Raw genomic sequence first — 21,900 nt, 5'->3', positions numbered from 1 at the left:
GGCACTTGACATGCAAAGAACATATCTCAAAATGGAGCACAGTTGGTTTCTGGGGTGGATGCAGGTGGTAGGGAGGGGAGGGTGATGGGTCTCAAATGTCTGGACAGCACTTGAGAAAATTCCTGGGCTGGGCAACGCTCTGGGCCGAGGAACATTCCATTATGAGTGGAGAGGGTTATAATGGAATGACACGGATGGTTTCTTATAATCAGAAAAGCACACTGACCTTCACACTACACAGGTGCAGCAGCATAATGACCCACCACGTGTGCGCGCATCAATTCCTGGGGAAAAGTCCAACGAGGTTAACTTAGCGTGCATCCCAAGCAAACAGAATCAGTGACATTACCCACACAGAAAACGCTGCTCCCCCACCCCCACCGGGATGCCCAGCTTTGGAAGGGAAACATTGCACAAGACTCATACTCATTTAGATAAAGGGCATGAAGAATAGCAGCAACATGATTCTGCGCCATAAATAATTTGATTTGGATTTTAAAATTTAACTTTTAAGGAGTGAGAATCATGGGCCTAGGAAAAAATGGTTTATTTTTTTTTTTCCTTTTCCAGAAATAAGAATTTGATGTGGGGGGCATAGTGGGGAAAGGGAAGTTCTGCTCCCCCAGCCATCTGAGGAAACTACCTAAAAGCATCCTCAGATATGCTCCATTCATAAGATCCCCTCACCCTAAAGGACGGGGAGCTACAATGAAACTGCTGAAAACATCACAGCTCCTTTCCTCACTGGTGCATTTACTCAGATGGGAAAGACACAATGGGGTGCCATCTCCTTGTATGTGTTGTCCAGAAGAGACTTTATAACCCCTGGAAGGCAATCAACTTGTCATCACTGGTCACACCATTGGCACTTTAGTCTAGAACCGCCATGTCTAAAATTAGCATAAAGGACTTGAACGGAGAGATGCCAGGTATAGGAAAATTGCTGATGGCATCTCTCAGGGCCCTCTGAATTTGGGTATTGCTTTGGTTCACGAGTCTTTATTCTGATTTCATGACCTCATCTTCCTCTGAAGTTAAAGTTGCCATGAAAGTAATCAATATGGCTTTATTCCAGAGAAAAGCAGTGTATGATGTCAGCATTCCCAAACCCCGATGCAACCTGAAGCTCTGCTGACAAATGAGTTCGTGGAAGAAACAAGTAGCAAGCTTGCATTCTGGGTGCATAGATTATGTTCTCAGACCCTGTTGGAGCAGATTTGAATAGGAGAGAGAGAGAGAATTCAACATCCACGCACTAAGATCCTGCTCTGAGTCCAACACTGTGCTGGGAGCACCCAGACTTCTCAGCAGCGATGGATGCTAAACAGCACTCCCCTCCTCCCCTCTCCCTGTCCTGGCCACTGGTTTCCCAGCTGTTTCTTGGGCTGCCCCACTCTGTTGCCTCTGCAGGCGCCTCTGCACTTGCCTTTTCCATGTTGGAGGTCCTCAGACGCTCATTCCTGCCCATGGCTTCAATAGCCATCTAAACATTGACACCTCCCAAATTTCTGTGATCACTCAGAACGCTCATCCGAAGTCCAATCTCAGTCCTCATCTACTGGGATATCTCACTGCCACCCCAAACAGGGTGCAAACTAACCTGGGATCTTTCTCCTCAAGCCTGATCCTCTCTCCAAAAGCCCAGCCTCAGTCATGGCTCCTGCGCCCACCCAGAGCTCCCTGTCAGGAATCTGGAAATTCTGCTCAATCCTCTTTCTCCCCGAGACCAGCTTTTTTGTCCAACAGAGCACCAAGTTCACTGGTCCTACCTCTTAACGGTTCTAGAATTCATCTGCTTCCTGCAATTTCTACCTCCCCCATCATGGCTTAAGCCTCTCTCTCCTACTCAACTTCAGTAGAGCCTAACTAGTCTCCCCACCCCCATGCTTGCCCCAAATACATTCTCTACAATGAAGAGAACGCTTCATTTGAAAAAAAGGGGGGAGGGAAGGTGAAACCATCTTGATAGGCCATATTGATTACTTTCACGGCAACTTTAACTTCAGAGGAAGATGAGGTCATAAAATCAGAATAAAGACTCTTGAGTCAAAGCAATACCCAGATCCAGAGGGCCCTGAGAGATGCCATCGGCGGTTTTCCTATACCTGGCATCTCTCTGTTCAAGTCCTTGCGTTAGTGGTGCCACACTTCCTTTAGGCTAAAGGTCTAAGAACCAGTTTGAGACTTATTTCAAACAAACTTGCAAAATGGATCTGGGCCTCTCTCCTCCCCCACCTCACTGCTGCCTCCTCCTCCCCGCTGTGACACTTGGGCCACTTCAGCATCTTACGGTCTGCACGGGCCCTCGCCTCTCCCTTCCCTGGAGACTTCAGCACACCGTTCCCTCAGCCTCCCCTGTGCTCCCTCCACCCCTGCAACACAGACCCCAAGAATAGGACCCTGTAGTTATTTTGACGGTTTTAAGAATAACTCTAAAGAACTATTTCTGTGATTATTTGTCTAATGTCTGTTTTGCAAAACTGACTCAGAGTTTCCTGGAGGCGGGGGCTGTCATCCTCAGCACTTAGCACAGAGCCTGGTACAAGGGCACGCTCACTATGTTCCGTGAGAATGTGATGAATGATCAGGACTGTGTAAGTCCCAAGGAACTCATAGTCTAGACTTTAGAAGATATAACAGAAGACCTTTTTTTGGCATCTGGTCTCTGCCAAATGTTGACCCAATTAATCAACCCTCCCCCAGCACACATGGAAAGTAAGCAGAAGAGACAGAAAAGACCATTCAAATTCAACATTATCTATTTAGCACTTAGCACTGGGGATCCTGGTGTATTTCACTTTACAGTTTACTGTAATTTTTTTTTTCTTTTTTTACAGTTTACTAATTGTTTATCTGCAAAATTTGTCTCTGGAAAAGAAAGGGAATGAGAGCAGAAGTGGAGACTTTGTAAAGAAAGTGAACAGAGGTCCTACAGGATCCAGCTATAGGTCCTGAAAGCTCACAGCACCCTCCCAGGGAGGACCCAGAGAGAACCTGCCTCCAGCAGAAATAAACTGGAGCCCAAGGAGATTGAGGGATCTGATGGGGACCAAGCCACCTGTCTACATGAAAGCCAACAGACAAGTGCTTCTACTCCCTGTGTTCAGCTTGTCTTCAGCTTCACAGATCTGCACGGGTCCTCATTGCTGTCATCTGTCCCGATGGCAGTGAATGAGTGCAGAGATTTCAAGCAGAGAAATCCCCAACAAGAAATGACAAGGGACAGTATCAGGGATCAACAGAGTTTTACTTTGTAAATAACCTGAGATTGGATAATTCTTCGTTCACAGGCACAAGTGGCCCTTCTACACAGCTATATATCCAGTTCCTCTATTGGACTCTAGTGGCTGTGACCCTTGGGGAGCCACTCTTGGAGCCCATTGTGCAGGGCAGCTGGAAGTCACGTGGGGAGGACGCCCCCACAGACCCTGCAGCGCAGCGGTAGGATGGCAGGACAGCACAGGGGCCCTGCCCCTCACGAGGCCGCTCCGTCACAGGTCCTGGCTGTTGCACCCTGCATCAGCCCTGCGAGCCCCTGGCCTCCTCTCTAGAGCCCTGTCAATCAACCCTTGGACCGGCCTATCACTATTAATGTGAAGGGCAGCAAAACCACCTCCGTGGCCCGATGCTCTGCTGCCACTGCTAGGTCACCTGGGAGGAGTTATGATTTTAAAAAACCAAGTAAACCAGACAAGATAGGACTCCTGGGCCAATATTGATAGGCCCCTTCCCAAATGAACTAAGGTTAAAACCAAATAATAGAAAGCACCGCATTAGCCTTTAGATCATGTGGCAATTTATCACATGTCTAAAAAGGTTTTATTTTATTTTATTTTTGCCTCCCTCCTTTTCCATTCAGTGTGCCACCTGTCAAATGCAGAAATTTTGAAGAAGAGATCAAGATCATGCACGGGTGGAATATAAATGCTAGCAATAGAAAAGATGACCGAGTTTTAAAAGCTTTTTTCCTAATTACAGAAACAATGTACATTTGGTTAAAAAAGCCATACAGACAACAAGCAATACGATGAGAAATCACTCACAAGTCCACCCCTGAAGAAAGCCAGGGGTCCTGGTTGGGGGTGAGTTTCTCTTTCCTAAGGGATGGTTTGAGGGAAGCCCAGCCAAGATGATGTTTTCTGGTTGGGACATGATCCTGCAGGTCCCACTGGCCTGGAAGTGGGCATTGCAGCGAAGAAGCCCTGGAGTGGCTGGTTCTCAAAGGGGGATTATAATATTTGAAAAGTATTTACACTTACTTTAAGTGGATGTATCTAAAATCCCCAGAAAGCCAGTCAGCTAGTGCAAGCACTCTTCCTAAAAGACCACAATCGTGACTATCACTTATTTTAAGTTGTCCTAAGTAGTGATAATTGACATTTAGGATCGGTTAAGTTCCAGCAGAAGATGCCAAGTTGCAGAAATATTTAAAGATATATGATTTCTATTTCAGTGACCCCAACCCCTCAAGGAGATTTAATGCCCTCCTCTTGCTCAGATGCAAAGACCCTCACCACCTGATCAATATTTGCCGATGTACTGACCAACTGGATACATGGAAGAAGAAATAACCCACAAGAGCATTCCCACACATACGGGTAATTCCAAATACACCACACCAGACCCCCTTGAAAGGAAAAATTAAGCTCAGTTGCACAAGATTTGAACGGGATTTTTAAAAACTTTCTTCTTCTTTGAGACCAGAAAATCACATTTGCTAATTTAATAACTATAACTATTCTTGTTTTGAAATCCCAAGAGTTCTTGGTGGTTTGCAAGCTATTTCCTAGGTCAAGTGTTCATCGGCTGTCAGCCAGCCTGGGTAGTGTGCTGCAAAATGACAGTGTGGTTGGAAGTCCTGGTTTCAACTTTGTGACTGTGACTCTGTCAGCATTAGTTGGGGTTTGGCTGGTTTTGTTTTGTCCTAATCTATTTTCTTTCAGTCCCTTGTCTTCATCCCATTCCAATTTTCAGGAGATATAAAATTTACTGTCACATAACCTTATGGTATTATCATCACTGAATTAGTTTTCCCAGGAGCAGGCGTCTCTGTGATCCAGTACCTAATAGCATCATTTCATGTCCGCAGTGACTTGCAATGTCTTCCAAAGTCTCAGGCACCACCACTCTACCCACCATCTCTATTAAAAAAAAAATTAGGCTTTGACAAACAGGCGAGGCTTTTCTTGAAGAGCATGAACTTATTGGCATAGCCAGTGGGCCATTCCTTTTTAAAAATATTTATTTTACTCATACATTTTTAATTTTTATTCATTTGTATATTTCTCCAATTCTCCAGCATATCCGTGACTAAACAATGATACACTGGGGGAAGATAAGGATGGCTTGACTTTGAACTTCCAAGTTCCCTAAACTTCCCATGTGACATAGTCTTCCCAGCCTGTTGCACTTATGTTCGTTTTAAGAAAGATTGGTTCCCGAGATGCCTATTTTGTCCTTAGAGGGACGGTTCTGACTCCATGAACGGCAGCATACACACGACCACCTGTGGGGGTGGCCTCCCCCTCCCCTGTGCATGATTTCTCAGACTCCAACTCTGAGTACCAGAACGGTGAGGACAGGGGTTCGGGCAGCTCCCAGGCAGCGCCCATTCTGGGCCAGTGTCATGGCATGAACTGGGACCTTCTACTCAAGTCCCATCTTTCCAGCACTGAGCTTTATTGCAGCTGAGCCCGGGGCTGTTGGCTTTTCCCCCTAACCTTCATGTTCCAGCCCAAGTACTTCTGTGATGGGGAAACAATCATAATGGAACTCCATACATGACTAACTCCACAACAGAGCTGTCTTCTAAGAATAATAGCTGATCCCAGAGTGTTTTCATTAAAAACAGATTTCAGCGACAGACGATCAAAACATTTTACTTGCACAATAAGCAATAGGTTGGGGCAGAATTATGCAAAACCTACGGGCTTAACTCTGCCCTCAGCAACCAGGGGCTCCCCCCCCCCCGCTTCAGCATCTCATTTAGCTTTGCCATCATGGACATGCAAACGGGCTCAGTCCTACTCAGCACTTTTTCAGGCTCCAAGTGGAAGAAAAAAGAAAATCTGTGTGTGAACTGCCTTCCTGCCTCTATTTTCAAAATCTGTCACCAGTTACCTTTGAGGGGTGGGATTGGGTGTAGTCTCAGGGAGTTGGAGAGGTGTTACACAGCAAAGCAGGCTCAGGGTCGTCCAACATTTCCTAACCATTTCCCAAAACCTGGCATTGTTTGGGGCATGAGAAATACAGTGGTGAAAGCTAACATGCAGTGTTTATGTTGTTTCCTGTGTGCCGGGCACTGTTGTAGGTTACTCATCCTCACCCATTTGATCCTCACAACAATCTCCAGAGGCAAGTACTATTACTGTCTACATTTTCCAGCTGAGGAAGCTGAGGCATGGAGAGGCTCTGTCACATGCTCAGTGTCACATAAATAGCGAGGAGCAGAGGCAGATGCGGCTCACATGCCCTGTAGGAGACGCATTCTCAGGGGAGAGTGACCAGGTGAACTGCACACATGGCAGGATGGGAGAGCCTTCCATTTAAGAGCTAAGCAGGTCTCTAGGCAGTTCCTGATCAGTGATTTAAAATTTATTTTGGTCAGAAATACCTTTAAGATGCTGGTGGCAATATCCCTTCTCCCCAGAAGCTCTGACGTGCCAGCTTCCCGTCAGGCAAACCGTCCTACTTCTCTGTGTTTCCTTCCCTCCTTCTCTCCCTCCCTCCTTCTGCCTTGCCTCAGTTTTCACTTTGCATTTACGGTCTAGGTCTATTCTTTCTGGAATTTATCTGTTTGTATAGCTTGTTTTTATTATCTATTTCATTCTAGCATTGCCCCCACAGATAGTTTTACGAATTACGTAATAAGCTCTAAATTTCTTATAAACTCATGTCTATAATTACAGGACTTTATTTCTATTGTTCTTTTTATTCATATACTTTCTACTAATGCGCTCTATTGGTCTTTCTATTCATGGGTTAATGCATAAAGTTTTAATGTTTGCATGTGTGTGTGTCTGTACACATGCTAAAGCATATAAACATATTTACTATGCGTTTGTAATATATATCACATCGGGCAGTACAAATGCCTCGGTCATGAGCTAGCTGTGCCTGTGTTCTTATCGGTCTAGAAGCCGGCTGTGGGCTCAGGGAGCGTGCTGCGTGCGCAGGAGAAAGCCACCAAACCCACAGGGGACTCCTCACCCAAGATGCGAGTAGAGCCCAATACTTAAACCCGGCTGTCCATGTTCCAGAACATAAAAACCTACATGTCTTGTTATTGGGATTAAATTAAACTAGGAAGTGAATATGAGTTGTTTTGTACATTAAGTTACCCAATCCAGGAGCACAATCTGTTTCTCTACTTATTAAATTTCTGTTTTGAGTTTTTAAATTAATATTCATAGCTTTCTTCACATACATCCTTTCTGTTTTGTAGTTCATGTTTCTTTTCTTTTTCTTAAGCATTCAAAATGTTCTCTAAAATTATCATGGGTGTGGGCCAAGGATGTCTTTCTTATTCTGCATTTTTTAAGAATAGTGGTCCCCTGTTCCCTTCTCTTGTCTTTCAGAATCTTTTAATCAGCCTAGTATTCGCCCCAAAGTATCGTGCTGTCTGGGGTTCGTGCGTGGCGGGCAGTGTCCCACCTACCCTCTCAAGGGGGCGCCAGATCTCCTCCCCTGCAACCTCTCTACTCTGCAGAGTCCACCCAGCAAGGAGCCCGGGGGTGGGCTCCACCTTCTCCTGCAGAGTTCTGGGGACAGAGCTCTGGGCAGTTCCAGGTCAGGACTGTCCTGACCCTGGTCGCCCCAGGTGTCACTGTAGGTGTGCTGCGGCCGGGCTTCCAAGGGGCTAGTGTGGTCAAGACTTGGATCTGGATCCTGGGTGTGGCAGGGGACTGGCCCAATTTGCTGGTGATTAGCCAATCTGAGGCGAGAAGATTAGGTGGACAGGCCTGCACAGGGCCCCAGATAGTCACAGAGTGTGACCCAACTTGGTTTGTAGTTGGGTCTCATTTGCTGTGCACATATTTCCTTCTAGGGCCTCCGGTGGAGGCGGCTTTTCATCCATTCATACACCGAACAAATGTTTGTTGAGGGCCAACTACGCACCAGGCACTGCAGAGTAGGCAACATGCTACTGACAATACAGGCCACAAACCCTGGCTGTGGAGCTCATGTTTGGAGGGAGAGAGCAACAAAAACAATAAATAAGTAAAATCCTCATGTTAGTGGGAAATTTTAAGAAGAAACAACAAATGAGAAATGAAATGTTAAGATGTAGGTAGGAGATGAATTTTTTTCTTGGTCTCTAGGGACAGCTTCAAAGATAAAGAGACTTAGAGTAAAGACCTAAAGGAGAAGAGGAGGTGTGCACGCGTGTGCAAGGAAAGAGCGTCCAGGCAGAGGGAAGAGCAGGTGCAAAGGTCCCGAGGTGGGCGAGCATCTGAGTTTCCTGAGAAACAGCAGAGCCCACTGTGGCCACAGCGAAGAGAAGGGAGGGGAGAACAGAAGGAAATAAAATTGGAGACATACGGAGGGGCTGGATGGTGTTAGGTCTCTAGTCCACTGGAAGAACTCTGGTGTTCACATGTTGCAGGGTGGGAAGTCACTGGAGGGCTCTCGGTGGGAGGGTGACAACACCTGGCTGGCATTAGGTGGGGGATCTCTGGCTGCCGCTTTAAGAACACACTGAAGGGAAGGGGAGGGGAGAAGCTGGAAGAACTTGCAAGAACCCAGGCCAGACACGAAGGTGACGAAGGTGACGTGAATGGTGCTGGAATAGTGCAGGTGGTGAGAATTTGGTCAGAAGTGTAGATGGCAGACAGCTGTCACTGGCAGGGCTGTATTGCACGTGCTTTGTGAAGCCTCTGGCTAACGCTTTGCTTGTTTAGCAATCCCTCAAATCACAGGCAGCTCTGCGGACTGCTTGTAGGCTGCTCGCTGCTCCTCCCCTGTCGTCTCACTACCTGCGATGAAGCTTTTCTCCGGATGGTGTGAAGCCCTTATCTTTCCCATGCCAGGACTATAATGTGTTTTCATGTCTGTCTCTCTCTCTCTCTCTCTCTGATTCTTCCTTTTTCTATCACGGGCATCACAGCTTATATGAAAAGTCCTGGGGACTAAATAAATACCTTACTCAGTGATAAGATGTGGAGGGCCGATGAGGCAAGAACAATGATAGTATCCAAACTGTGGTTTCTTTAGTAATTCTACTGTTTCCACATCGAAGGCGTATGAAAACGTAAAGAGCTCCCAGATAAAACATGGAACACAGAAGTGGAGGTTCTGGGAAGTAATGTCCACCAGCTGGGGAGAGGGAGCGAAGTGTCAGATTTTGGATCTAGTGTCAATGTATCAGCCAGAGGAGAATATGTACCCACGGAGAACTGTGAACGGGAGGGGTGTTCATTTCCACAGCTCTGAAAATTTGGGCCTCTACAATTAAACAACAATCATCAGATTAAAACCAAGAGTGTCAGGAAACGATGCCCCATGAATGTTTCCATGTTTCTGAGGTTAATGATTTCTGAGCAAAGGCATCTGGGTTAAAGGATACCCTAAAGATAGGGACTTCTGGAAAGAAACAAAGTCTTATCTCCTCTGGAGATGGTTGTAAGCCCAGTGTCTTGCTCCCTCTCCCCAGAGGGGATTACTTTACATTCCAGAGCAGAGGTCTGGCTTCAGCCAATTAAATGTGATATTCACTGTAAGCAAGACATTTTATTAACAAGAGGCATCATGAGTTTTCACCATCCCTCTTGCTCTGTCCCCTTTCCCACCAGGACAGCATGTTCTAGTTCTAGATTGGGCTGTGCCTTCCACCTACACTTCAGAAGCACATCTGAGCCCAACCCACGAGGTAAAGGAGCTGACCTGCAGCCTAAATGTGATGTGAGTGAGAAATAGACCTGTGTTGTGGAAGCCATCAAGGTTGTATGGACGTTTGGTTCATAGCATAACCAGCAAAAGCAAACTAATACATTTGCACCCCAGCCTCCGTTTCTACCCTGCTTCTGAGTTAAATTCTGCTGCTCAGGGCCAGGTGGCACGTCCTGACTCCTTTATGCCAAACAGCACTTGGCCTTTCCCCAAACTGACCTACTTTGAAGGAGAGGGCTTATAGTTCCCGAGTGGAGGAGAGGTTTCAGTACAAATAGAGACTTGCAAGGTAGCACTGAGAGGCGTCTTTCCTCTCTCCCATATCTCATTCAAACTATCCCTATCAATGAAGTCTTCTACTTTTTCTTTTTGTATTTGCTGGTCTCTCTCTCTCTCTCTCTCTGTCTCACTGAAATTCCAAGCTCTTCCTTTGTGATCAGTTTTCCCCTTCTCCAGTTCCTGTCAATTCTCAGGTCAGAACACATTTTGTGTGCCCTCCTCAGTGTGCTACAAGGACTTGATTCCCTGATGACAACAGGGGAGGAGGTTAGACTCCACTCTGCAGTTGCAGGGCCATGTTGCTGGTGAGGGCCCCCAGCTGAGTTCCTGTGTCTGCACTAGGTCTTTCTCTCAAAGCATAGAAAGCCAGGGGAAGTAAGTCTCTAGCACCATCTGAGGGCTACATCTCCTCCTTGAATCTACTATCTTGGGTCCTTTTCAATCTCTTTAGCTGGCAAGCAGTGAGCCCCTATTAAGGCACTAACACAATTATGATGTTTGAGTTTAACAGACTTAAACTGGGTCCTCCTGGGAGCATTTATGTTTTAGAATAAGAGCTATCTTACATCATAGCAGGTGGAATGAGGAGAAAGGAGGAGGAAGACCTGCCAAGGGAGGTTATCATCTTGTTTCTTTCCACTGTTTATCATGGCCGGGAGGGGATTCTGACAAACAGGACCAGGGGTATGATAGAGATTGCTCGTATTAAGCCAAAGAGCTTAAAGGATCTCAGATTTACAGACTTAATGAAATAGCTTGCTGCTTCATTTTCCCTAACCAGAATCCAATAGTTTGAGGGATTATAGGGTAGAACAACCTGATTTTAATGGGTAGCACATTGAGCAAGGTGAGATAACATACCTTGGTGCAAATCAATGCCGTGAATCCATGTCATGTGAAAAGACCAAAGGGATGCTTTTAGGTTTTTAAACACTCAGAAAAAAAGAGCTACATTCAAAGAGTTGTAATGGGAGAGATGTATGATTCCTAGGTGTGGAACAGACAGAAAACCTGGGGAGTGGGGAGGTGGGGCATGGAGAAGCCTGAGTTCAAGTCTCATTCTGTAGTTTCTGGCTCTGGAATCTTAAGCGAGTTACTTAACCTCTCTAAATGTTAGTTTCTTACTGGTCAATGAGGATTATAATTGTGTCAACTCTGTAGTGCTGTCCACAGATTTCAGTGGGAAAATATATGGAAAGGCCTTAAGAACAGCACCGGACATGAGGCGTCTATTGCCTGCAGGACAGAGAGCTTGGTGTTCAAAAAGGTGCGTCCAGTTCAGGAGATACAGGGCCCTAATGACGCGCTAGCGCTTGGTGGAGCTGCAACCATTAGCCCTTTTCTGCTTTAATTTGTTTTCTTAATTTTAGCATACTTTCAGATTTGCAGAGAAGTTGCAAGAATACCAAAATGAATTCCCTAATACATTTCACACGGATTCTCCAAATGTTAATATTTTGCTATTTTTTGTTTTTCCTTTTCTCTCACTGTCTCTGTGTCGACATATAATTTATATATTTATATGTACATCTATATGTGTGCATGTGTGTGTATAATTTTTTCTGAACTATTCAAGAGTAATCTGTACAGGATGCTCCCTGACTCCTAAATACTTTGATGTGTATTTCCTAAAAACAAGAAATTCTCTCACACAACTACAGTACAATTGTAAAAGTCAGGAAATTAACATTGACACAGTACTATTATCTAATCTGCAGACCTAACTTAGATCTCCCCAATTTTCTCAGTAATGTCCTTTATGGCAAAGAAAAATGCAATATCCAAGATCATGTGTTGCACTCAGTTTAGTCATCTTTTTTTTATTATTTGATGACACTGATGTTTTTTTAAGAGTATAGGCCTGTTATTTTGTACAATGCTCCTCACGTGAAGTTTGTCTGATGTTTCCTTGTGATCAGACCCAGGCTACGTGCTTTGGGCAGGGACGCCACAGCAGACAAGCTGAGCTCTTCCCAGAGCCTCGTATCAGGAGGCACAGGCTGTGCTGGTGGAAACTCGGAGTACTTGGTTAAGGAGCTGCCCGCCAGATGTCTCCAGTGTAAAGTTACTATTTTATCCATTGTAGGTAATAAGTATCTTGTGGAAAAATACTTTGAGATTATATAAATATATTATTACTCCTTAAATTTTCACCCATTTCCTTTAGCAACCATTAATTATTTTTACCTGAATTATAGGCCCCTTTTTAAACAGAAATATTGAGTTCAATCTTTTGAGGAATATTTTCCATGGCAACAGATTTTATCATGAGACTCACTGAGGTCACTATGTTGTACAGCATCTTTCCAGAAAGTGGCTCCTACTTGGTGTCAGCCGGGTTGCAAAGACTTCAATGTAGGGAAGGTAGAGAAAGATCAACACTGGAAACACATCTTATTTGCCAGAAAGTAAATAAAAATTAAATTTCTCTTTAAGTTACAGTAGCCATTTCAGATCTGGTTTCAACATAGCATTGATAGTTCTTCCTTTTTAAAAAATTATAAAAATAACTCATTCTTACTGTGGAAAATCTGAAAGCTATAAAAAGCAGAAAATAGAAGAAAAAAGACACCCATAATCCAGAATCTACCACTGTTCACCAATTTGGTAGATTCTTTGTAGACATTTGTTTTCTTTTGTCTTAAGACATATTGTATATGCGATTTTGTATTCCAATTTTAAATGAAATAGAAGCATTTCCAATGTTAAGAATTTTTCATAAATAAATACACTGTAATTTAGTTTTTTGGTCCTATTTTGGATGCTTAGGTTGTTTTATATTTTGCTATTTAATAATGGTAGGACAAACATCTTTGTACACACAAAAAGTATTGTCTGCATTTTGCTTTTTTCTTAGGAAATATGGCCTGAGTGTGTGTACTGAGTGAAAGGGTACGGATATGTAGCCAAGTGGCCTTACAAACGCGCCTGGCCAATTTGTACCCAAGTAGTGATCCATGCAGTGAACCCCCGCCCCCAATCTCAACGGCACCGAGTGTTCCTGTACTTCTCTGCGTAGCCATGTGTACTGCCCTTTTGTGAACTGTCTGATCTTGTTCTTTAAATGATCATCTACTCAAGCTTGGCATTATATTTCACTTAAGGATATGAGCTCTGTGAACCCTAAAATACCAAGCTCTTGTCTGATATACTTATTACAGATATTTCTCAGGAGCTAATTTGATTTTTAATTGTCTGTATTTGGTTACTAATGGAAGATTTCCAATTTTATGTAGTCAAAACTCTTCTTTCTGATTCTTCCTAACACTTAGAAGCTCCACTCACTCCCCTTCCCCATCCAGATGGAGATAAACATTATTTCTGCACCCATCCAGTATGCTATAGCACTATTTTGAAAAAATCAGCTCTTAAATCCATTTGTAATTTATTTGAGGGCATGTGAATAACACACCTCTTGCTTACTGATACCTGCTTTCCCCGTACCATGTATCAGACTTTTCCACGTGCTGGAATTTACTTTGAGTCATGCAGTTTTGTGGCTCTATTGTGTTTTCTGGAGTCAAGACCACATTTTGTTCATTATTATAGATTTAAAATACGGTAGTGTTAATCTTCCTTCATTCCTCTTCATTTGCTCTCTTGAAATATACCTCTTCTGGACTATTTGTTCAGAATATTTTAAAATAATTTTATTAACTGCAACTAATAGAAAAGTCACAGAAAAGTGTGTATAACACTATTTCATGTATAACATTAATTAACATGAAACATAACAACTCTATGATATTCAGTTTTCTTGTGAAAAAACATGGAATGTCTGTAGATTAATTTTAATCATTTATGTTTCTTAGTAAAGTTTTGTGGTTCTATTTGCATACTTTCTGCACGTAATGTTTAAAGTATGGATATTTTATGTTTTCACTACCATTGAGAATCAGATGCTTTTTAAATGACTTTTTAATTTTATATTTGAATATTGTTAACTTTGCAAACTGTCTTTTTAATTCAAATAACAGCTATTTTCCTTACATTTTATAGGTATAGGGTCATATCCCTGAAAATAATGGCCATCATTCTCATTACAACAGCTATCCGGTACCTTTTGCTTTGCGTCTCATTTCATGAAGCCAGAACTTCAAGATCAATGTTAAATAATCACTAAAAATGATGTTCAATTTTATATTGTTTCTGACAGTGACAGGAATGTATTTAACATAAAGCAGTGCACTGCCCATTAATTAGTGAAATAGTTAAAATTAATAGTGAAATATTGATAATAAAATAGGGATAAATTTCCACATCATATTATCTAGATGAGCATATTCTTTAAAAAATAATTTTGTGAACAATAATGGTAGTGATGGGGTCAAAATATGACAGGTATTAGTAGTTTTCATGATGTTGTGGCAGCCGTGAGAATGTGGTGCTTAGACTTCTGATGGCTGGAGATGGCCCGGGGCCTGTGCCCTGGAGCCCATGGCACGTCTCCCCATCAGTCTCTTGGTACCTACTTCTAATCTCATCTTGGCACCTGCTTCTCAGAGGCCCTGGAGTAACACGGACCCTACGTGGTTTGTTCTGTGAACAGAAAAGCCAGCCTGTTTCCCTGCGCTTTCAGACCTGTCAGTTGAGGGACAGTGTTATTTTTGAAATCTATTACTTCAGCAAGATGAGAAAAGCAAAGCATTTGGACAGTGAATTAATAGCAGCAAGCACCGGATGGTGCACACGTGGCACAGCCCCTCTCCCTGACGCGGTCCCGTTTGATTCTCACCCTCACGCACCCATGGGCCGGCTGGGCACACACTGCTGACCTCAATTCAAGGCAAACTACCAACAATAGAAGTCTCAGGGAGTTTAAGTGACATGAGCAAAGTTACAGAAATAAGAAGGGCAGAACCAGGGCTATGCTTATACCTTCCGAACTTTTATCTAAATTCTTTCCATTTTAACCCCATGTTCCCTAACTTCCTATAAAACATGTTATGTGGTTTACAAAAGAACATATGGTATTTAGTAATATTTTGACTCTTCATGTAGATATCTAAAAGTAATATAATAGAATGCAAATCAAAGGTCTATTCAATTAGTGATCATCGCATCCTGTGTATCTCATGGAAAATTGACAGCATTTTCTATTATTACTCATGCTTTTTATCTAACCTTTCTGGTAGCATGAAGGATTTGATATTAGTATAAGAAACATTCCTCACACTCTAGAAATAAAATTTTATGTTTGGGATATTTACCTACATTAATACAAGCTCTAGTTATTTCATTGATGCGTATTTCAAATTTTATTTATTTATTCTCCTACAGATGAGGATTTGTTTCCAATTTTTTTTACTTTTGCTGTTTCAAGCAAAATGACTTTCCTACCTGCCACCAGCTATGCAGGTGTGCGAGTGGTCCCCAGGGCGCGGAGACACAGGTTTGCTGGAGTAGTAAGTTAGCTCACCATCCACTCAGCTGGACGGGGCCACAGTGCTCGCCAAAGGGAAGGGACCTGCTTATTCTGCCCCCATCGCTGCAGTTCCTGCACTTCTATATTCTTGCCAGTACCTGCTCTTGTCAGCCTTCTTTGTTTTTAACTCGATGGGTGTGAAATGGTATGTCATTGTGGGTTTAATTTATTTTCCCCTTATTAGTAGCGCCTATGATTTCATTCCCCAGTCATGGCTTCAAGTAGTAAAAATAGGCCAGTTACCCTTTTATATCTCTGCAAGTCCCTTGATCCTGCTCGGTGCATGGCCAGGCCCTAGACAAGCTTCCAACGTGTCAGCAGCTGGCTTCATCCTCCTGCGTCCCCCCAGGCTTCTGCTAGAGGTCTTTACCTGCCATCAATTCCATCATGTTATTTCTTTGCTTAAAACATTTAATGGTCCCCCATTTCCCACAGGATAAAAATCCGAATTTGCTAGCACAGCAAACTTGGCCTCCACAAGTTCATCCCTTCCCTTTCCAGGCGTAACCCAGCCACTCCCTCCCCTGTACCCACATCCCTCCTGGGGACAGTGATCCCACAGACACCTCTTACCTGGGCCCCTTTTCACGTGGTCAGGCCTTTGTCTAAGCTGCTTCCTTTTCTTTGCCTGGGACTCCCACTCTACAGCAACTTCAAATGTCACATCCCTGAACCCAGCCAGGTTGTTAGTATCCCCAGAGCTCCCAGAGCATCAGGTTTAGAGCTCTAAGTACATGAATTGTATTGTATTGGGCTTGTTTGCACATCAGACCCTCCACTGGGCTGTGGGCTCAGAGACACATGGATAATGTCTTACTGATCTCCCCCAGCCCCTGCACAGAACCAGGTAAGTGCTGGGTGAGAAACACATGACGTTTTACATCAAATGGAGTTCAGGCCTCTTTGGAACAGCAAACATACCTGTTCGTTCATTTTATGTGTCTCTTCTAGGTGCTGGTAAGAGCAGTGACTAAAACCATCAAAATTCCTTTTTCTACTATCATGAAGCTTACATTCTAGAGTGAGAAGACAGATAATGAAGAAAAACAATGGAGTGATGTGAGCTCTGGGGGAAATGAAGCTCTCGGGTGGGGGAGATGTGGGAGAGGGAACATAGGTGAGAAGGTTGACTCTTAGAAGGGACGACCAAATGGAGAGGGAAGGTGGCTTCTGAGCAGATTTGAAGGAGGAGGAGATGAGACGTGTGAAGGTTCAGGGTAGAACTTTTCCAGGCAGAGGGGGAAGTAGGGGCTGGAGCAGAGACCCAGCAGGAGGTGCAGAGACGTGGCCGAGAGGTAAGGGGGAGAACACATCAGCTAGCACCTTGTAGTCACAGCAAGGACTTTGATTTTGCTTCTGGGAGACAGGAAGCCACTGAAGGGATTTAAGCAGAGAAGTGCCACAACTTGACATAGGTTTTAGTGGGTCCTCTCAGATGTTGTGCTGTGACTGTGCTGAAGGTGACCATGGGCAAGAGCAAGAGGCAAATGCATAAGGAGCCCGAGCCATCATTCCGGTGAGAAATGGTCGTGGCTTCGACCAGAATGGTGGCAAGAAGTTGTTGGATTCTGGATACGCCTTGAAGACAGCAGCACAAGGTCTGCTGCGGGACGGGATGTGGAGCACGAGAGAAAGAGAAGGCGGCTCTATTTCCAGACCAGAGTGAACTGGAAGGATGGATTTGCCAGGAACTGAGATGGGAAGGGGGCAGGGCAGGTTTGGGGAAGAAAAGCAGGAGTTCAGTTTTGGACGTTTTGTGTTTGAAATGTTCTTAGACATCCAAGTGGTGATGGAAAAACAAGTCTGGCATTCGGGGGTGGGGGGAGATATGGGGTAAAATGAAAATGCGTTGTCTTCTGCACATACGTGAAATAAATTGTCCGAATGAACGAACAACCAGGGTAGTGCAGAGAAAAGGTCAAAGGCCTGGGCGCTGAGGTGGCCCATGGTAAGGAGGGAGAAAGAGGAGGCTGCAAAGGAACACAGGACTCATGTGGCAGGGAAGGTTACTCCAAGCCTGCAAATCTCACACATATCAGATTTCCAGATTAATTTCATAAAATGAAACACCTGTGGTAGCAAGCCGCGCCCCCCTACTGAACTTGGCTCTTTATGAAAGAAAAGCAATTTCTCCAGGTTCTAATTCGCAGTGGCAGCTGAAGAAAACATGATCAAAGATCTGACCCCAGGAAGAGGCACTGTTGATTTCTCGTGCTGTTTCCCAAGACACCTTCAGCCATCCTCTTCAAAGCCGGCATTTTGAAAACATTGGATCCCAGATTAAACACTCCTCTAATGTAATCCCTCTTACACAGAGTACCTTCTTGGACACTGAATATTCCATAGTCTTTGAAAGATATGCAAGATACAGAGATGGAACCTTACTTTATTGGAAGGAAAGTTGACTCAGTTCATGAGCATTTGGCTTCTTATTTTTGGAGCAAAAACCAGATTGTCTGGATTGATCCAGGCTGCTTCCCCCTGACTTACAATGCTCCACTCTGGTGGTTTTCCTGGAGAGCTTTACAACATACAGAAGGCTGGGTTCCACCCGCAGAAATTCTGACCTAATTGTTCTCAGATTCTACACTTGATCTTAGCCAAAAGGCCGAGAAACAATGTTCGGAGATTCTAGTGTGCCCTGAAGATTGAGGACCACTGATCTAGAGCGACATGATAAACCTCATTGTGCATATGAATGGCCGGCAGATCCTGTTGAAATGCAGATTATGATTTAGCAGGCCTGGGACTAAGCCTTTCTATTGAGCTCCCAAGTGAGAACATCATCTGGTCCAAGGACTACACTTTGAGTAGCCAAGATCTACACCTTAGAATCATTGCCACAAAAGTCATTTGGCATCACCACCTATGATGATAAAATGCAGTCAACTCAACTATTAAAGCTAATTCCTCAGACATGTAATTTGGCAAATACTTAATGAACACTTACTAGGCACAATTCAGCATTAGGGGCTTCAAGAGATACAGAGATTGAAAACAAAAAAATAGACCTATGGTTCTGACTAGGGTTAGGAAGGGTAAATAGGCTTCCATTCAAGTGTCAAATGACCCTGGAAATAGCATCAGAAACCACAGAATCTCCCTAATCCTCCAAAGTGGTACCAGGTACCATCCCATTCTTTCTATGATGTTCCCTGGCAACTGTAGACTCACAGCTGCCTACCTGAACTCCCTTAGCCTTAAAGCCTGGGTAACTAACAGCTAACCCTACTATTTGATAAGGGAGCCGGGAAAGAAACAAAAGTATAATATACTGTCACCTTTTCAAACAGTACTCAAAGTGCTTCCGGGTCCTCAGAATAAAGGTTCTAGAACATTCAGCAAGCCCACACTGTCTTGCACAGGAGGGCACTAATTACTGTACCCAAATGGCCCCTCTCCAGCAGCAGGAATCATGATGATGACTGTGCATTTCTAAGGGCTTCCTTTGGTGACACCAGCCAAAGCTGGTCTGCACAGTGAAGCCTCTGAATTTCTGGCCCAGCCCTCCCTGCCCATTTTGAAAGTGAAGGGGCACCATGATGGAAAGTACATAAGAAGCTGGTGTCTCTTCTCCCTTTGTCACCAGGGCAGGGCGCTGGGGAAGGAAGGGGTTGGCTGCTGCCCTAAAGCTAGTATCTGGTTTCCAGGCCCAGGCACCCACAGGTCAACATATTCCTTCCTGTGCCTGCTCAGCCAGAAATGATCAGGAGCTCCTGTGTCATGAAGAATTTGGCTGGTTTGGGTTTCCAGTTCCTGGGGGGCAGCCTCTAAATCCCTGGAATTTCCCGGGTGATAACAGTGCCTTTTTATTCATGGTGGGCCCAGATAGTTTATGGGAAAGAGATGACTCAGGACAAGGGCTGGCTGTGACAGGAAGACTGACCACATGACCAGAGGGCTGGGGCTTTGAGTCACATGAATTCAACCACATGGCCAATGCTTCAATCAATTATGCCTACCTGAAACCCCACTAAAGACTTTGAACATCAAGACTCAGGTGAGCGTCCCTGGTGGCAGTACTCTGTGCTGGGAGGATAATGCATCCTGAGTTCACAGGGAGACGACACCAAAAGCTCTGTGTGCCAGGTGCTCCAAGACCTCACCCTGGGCATCTCTTCTTCTGGCTGGTTCTGTTTTGTCTCCTTTTGCTGTGAAAAAAACTGTCATCATAAGTATACCACTTTCCTGTATTCTGAGAGTCATTCTAGTAAATTATCAAACCTTAGGGGATAGCAAGAACCACTAGATTTGTGGCTGGCTGGTCAGAAGTGCAAGTGGCCTGGGGGACAGTGTCATGATTAACTCGTGAGGTCTGGCCCAGCCCCAGGTAGTTGGTGTTGGGACTCGTTTCAGGAGTCTCCCTCAGTTCCCGAGCAGCGCTGCACTGGGGGGCTGGCCCAGCTGACTGAGGCTGTGTCAGTTTCCTCCCCGCAAAAGAACCCTTCCCCCCTTCCCTATACACACCTTCCAACCCTGGCTGGGGACTTGCTCCAAACTAATTGACCTCTTAAAACATGACATTATCTTTCCCCTTGGACTTTGTTCATCAAGTACCATTGATCCAGAACATTACAGTGGCTTTAACAGCCTGCCAGTAAGGCGCCTTGGATATAAATGCTACCCAAGGCCAGGGTTGCCATGTCTCCCGGGACACTGATCTGTATCGTTGGTCACTGCAGCCAGGGTGATTCCCTCGGCCCCCTCACACCCCATTCCATGCCTCCTTCCCTTCTCCACCGAAATGTTTACCAGGTCCCAGTTGCTCTAAGGTAAGGCCATCCACCCACGATACAATACCCAGAGCCACTGCCATGTTCAAGTCCACGATACATCTTGTCCCTTGTTTGGGAAAAACACCCTGAGCTCTAGAGAGGTTAAGATGGGCAAGATTCTCAGGGTGACCCAGTGCTGCGTGAGGAAGAAGAGGTGAGGCCTCCTGACTCCTGTCGCTGCTGTCTCAGGTCACATTGCTGCTCAGGAACAATTCAATCTGTGATCTAAATATACCTTACAGCAAATGGCCTGGCATCATGGTATTGATTTTGTAAGTTAAAAATACAAGACAAACTCTCAGTTTTCACCTACAAAAGTATGTTTCTAAAGGTTCAGAATCCACAGACTTTGTTGGGCCATTTGGTCTCCTCCAAAGGGGAATAAAGGGGAATAAATTCATCTAAAGAGGGACTAGAAAGCACTTCCCAATGCCTAGTGGCACTTTGCCCCTGCTCCCTCCTGTGTGCCACACAAGCCTGATGCAGCCCACCCGGCTCAGGCTCAGAATCTCCTCTTCCGGGAAATTCTTCACTCTCTACCCCAGAAGGAGCAGGTGCTGGTGGCCACGTCTGCACCAGATGATGCCACTCTCGGGCCAAAGGCGACTGCCAGGGATGGACACGGCATCCAAGTGAAGCCAATTAATTGACTGGTCAGTGATCAAAAAGAGTTCCTTTCCTGATGGTTCTACAAGACGTGAGTGGTCGGTGTTAATTCTGTGAAGTCATCCAGACCTCAGGGCAAGAGCCACATGAAGACATAGACAAGCAACAGAACATGGTCCAGAAAGAGAAGGCAGAGAGAAGCCTAAGCCCCTTGTGATTTTGCAAGTGAACCGTCTGTTGTATAATTTTACAGCACTGCTCCTTATCTAGCCCTCCCCCTTTTTTTGGTCATTTGGATTAGCTCAAATAGGTTTCTCTTCCTTGCAACCAGTGATTCTGGAAGGATCGAGACATACTTGCCTTTCTAGGTTACACTGATTCATCTACAAATGGAAAGAAGCAGCAGTATCTCTCATTAATTTGATATAGACATTCAGCTATAGTCCAACACCTACCCTATGTAACAGAACTCATGCATTTTAAGTAGGGAGAAACATGTTTCTTATTTCTTATCTGTATTCCCAGGGAGGGACTTCATTTAGCTGGAGGCAAAAGTGTATTTGACATAGCTAACTGAGACTCAATTATAATTTACAGTAGTGGGTCCAGTGTCTAAATTCAAGCATAAATTGTCTATGCAGCAAAATATGGAGACACAAGAAAGGTGAGTCTCTAAAAGTCTTCTAGTATTTTTAAACTTCTTTTTATTAGGTAAGGGGTCAATTTGATTGTGTAATTGGTAATAAGCTGCCATCATTAAAATGTGTGCCTGGTCTAGGGATGGGACACGAATGGGAGAGATTGATCAGAGAAGGATTTATTCAAATGGCACCACAAAACACTCTGATGCCACATATGACCAGACTCTGGGCCACAGTCCCCTTGAGAGCTGGTCCAAGGATGCGTTAAGATGACACTGTGCTTGGC

At 44.5% G+C, this 21,900-nt stretch overlaps 1 protein-coding gene and 1 pseudogene across 2 annotated transcripts in view; both read right to left on the bottom strand.

The window, feature by feature from the left end:
- Positions 1-21,900, bottom strand: part of HECW1 (HECT, C2 and WW domain containing E3 ubiquitin protein ligase 1) — a 385,512-nt gene that overhangs the window by 274,929 nt on the left and 88,683 nt on the right. For both annotated transcript variants that reach the window (XM_045564487.1, XM_045564486.1), the window contains one exon: positions 227-284. In XM_045564487.1, the coding sequence (XP_045420443.1) occupies positions 227-253 (27 nt within the window). In that variant the 5' untranslated portion in view covers positions 254-284. Of the gene's footprint in view, positions 1-226; positions 285-21,900 lie in introns of those variants that run through there.
- LOC123647924 lies at positions 18,128-18,212 on the bottom strand (annotated as a pseudogene).

This window comes from Lemur catta, chromosome 11 (genome assembly GCF_020740605.2).
Source record: "Lemur catta isolate mLemCat1 chromosome 11, mLemCat1.pri, whole genome shotgun sequence".
NCBI classification, from domain to species: Eukaryota; Metazoa; Chordata; class Mammalia; order Primates; family Lemuridae; genus Lemur; species Lemur catta.
The sequence above is the reverse complement of the archived record's forward strand: the minus strand, read 5'-3'. Positions and strand labels throughout refer to the sequence as shown.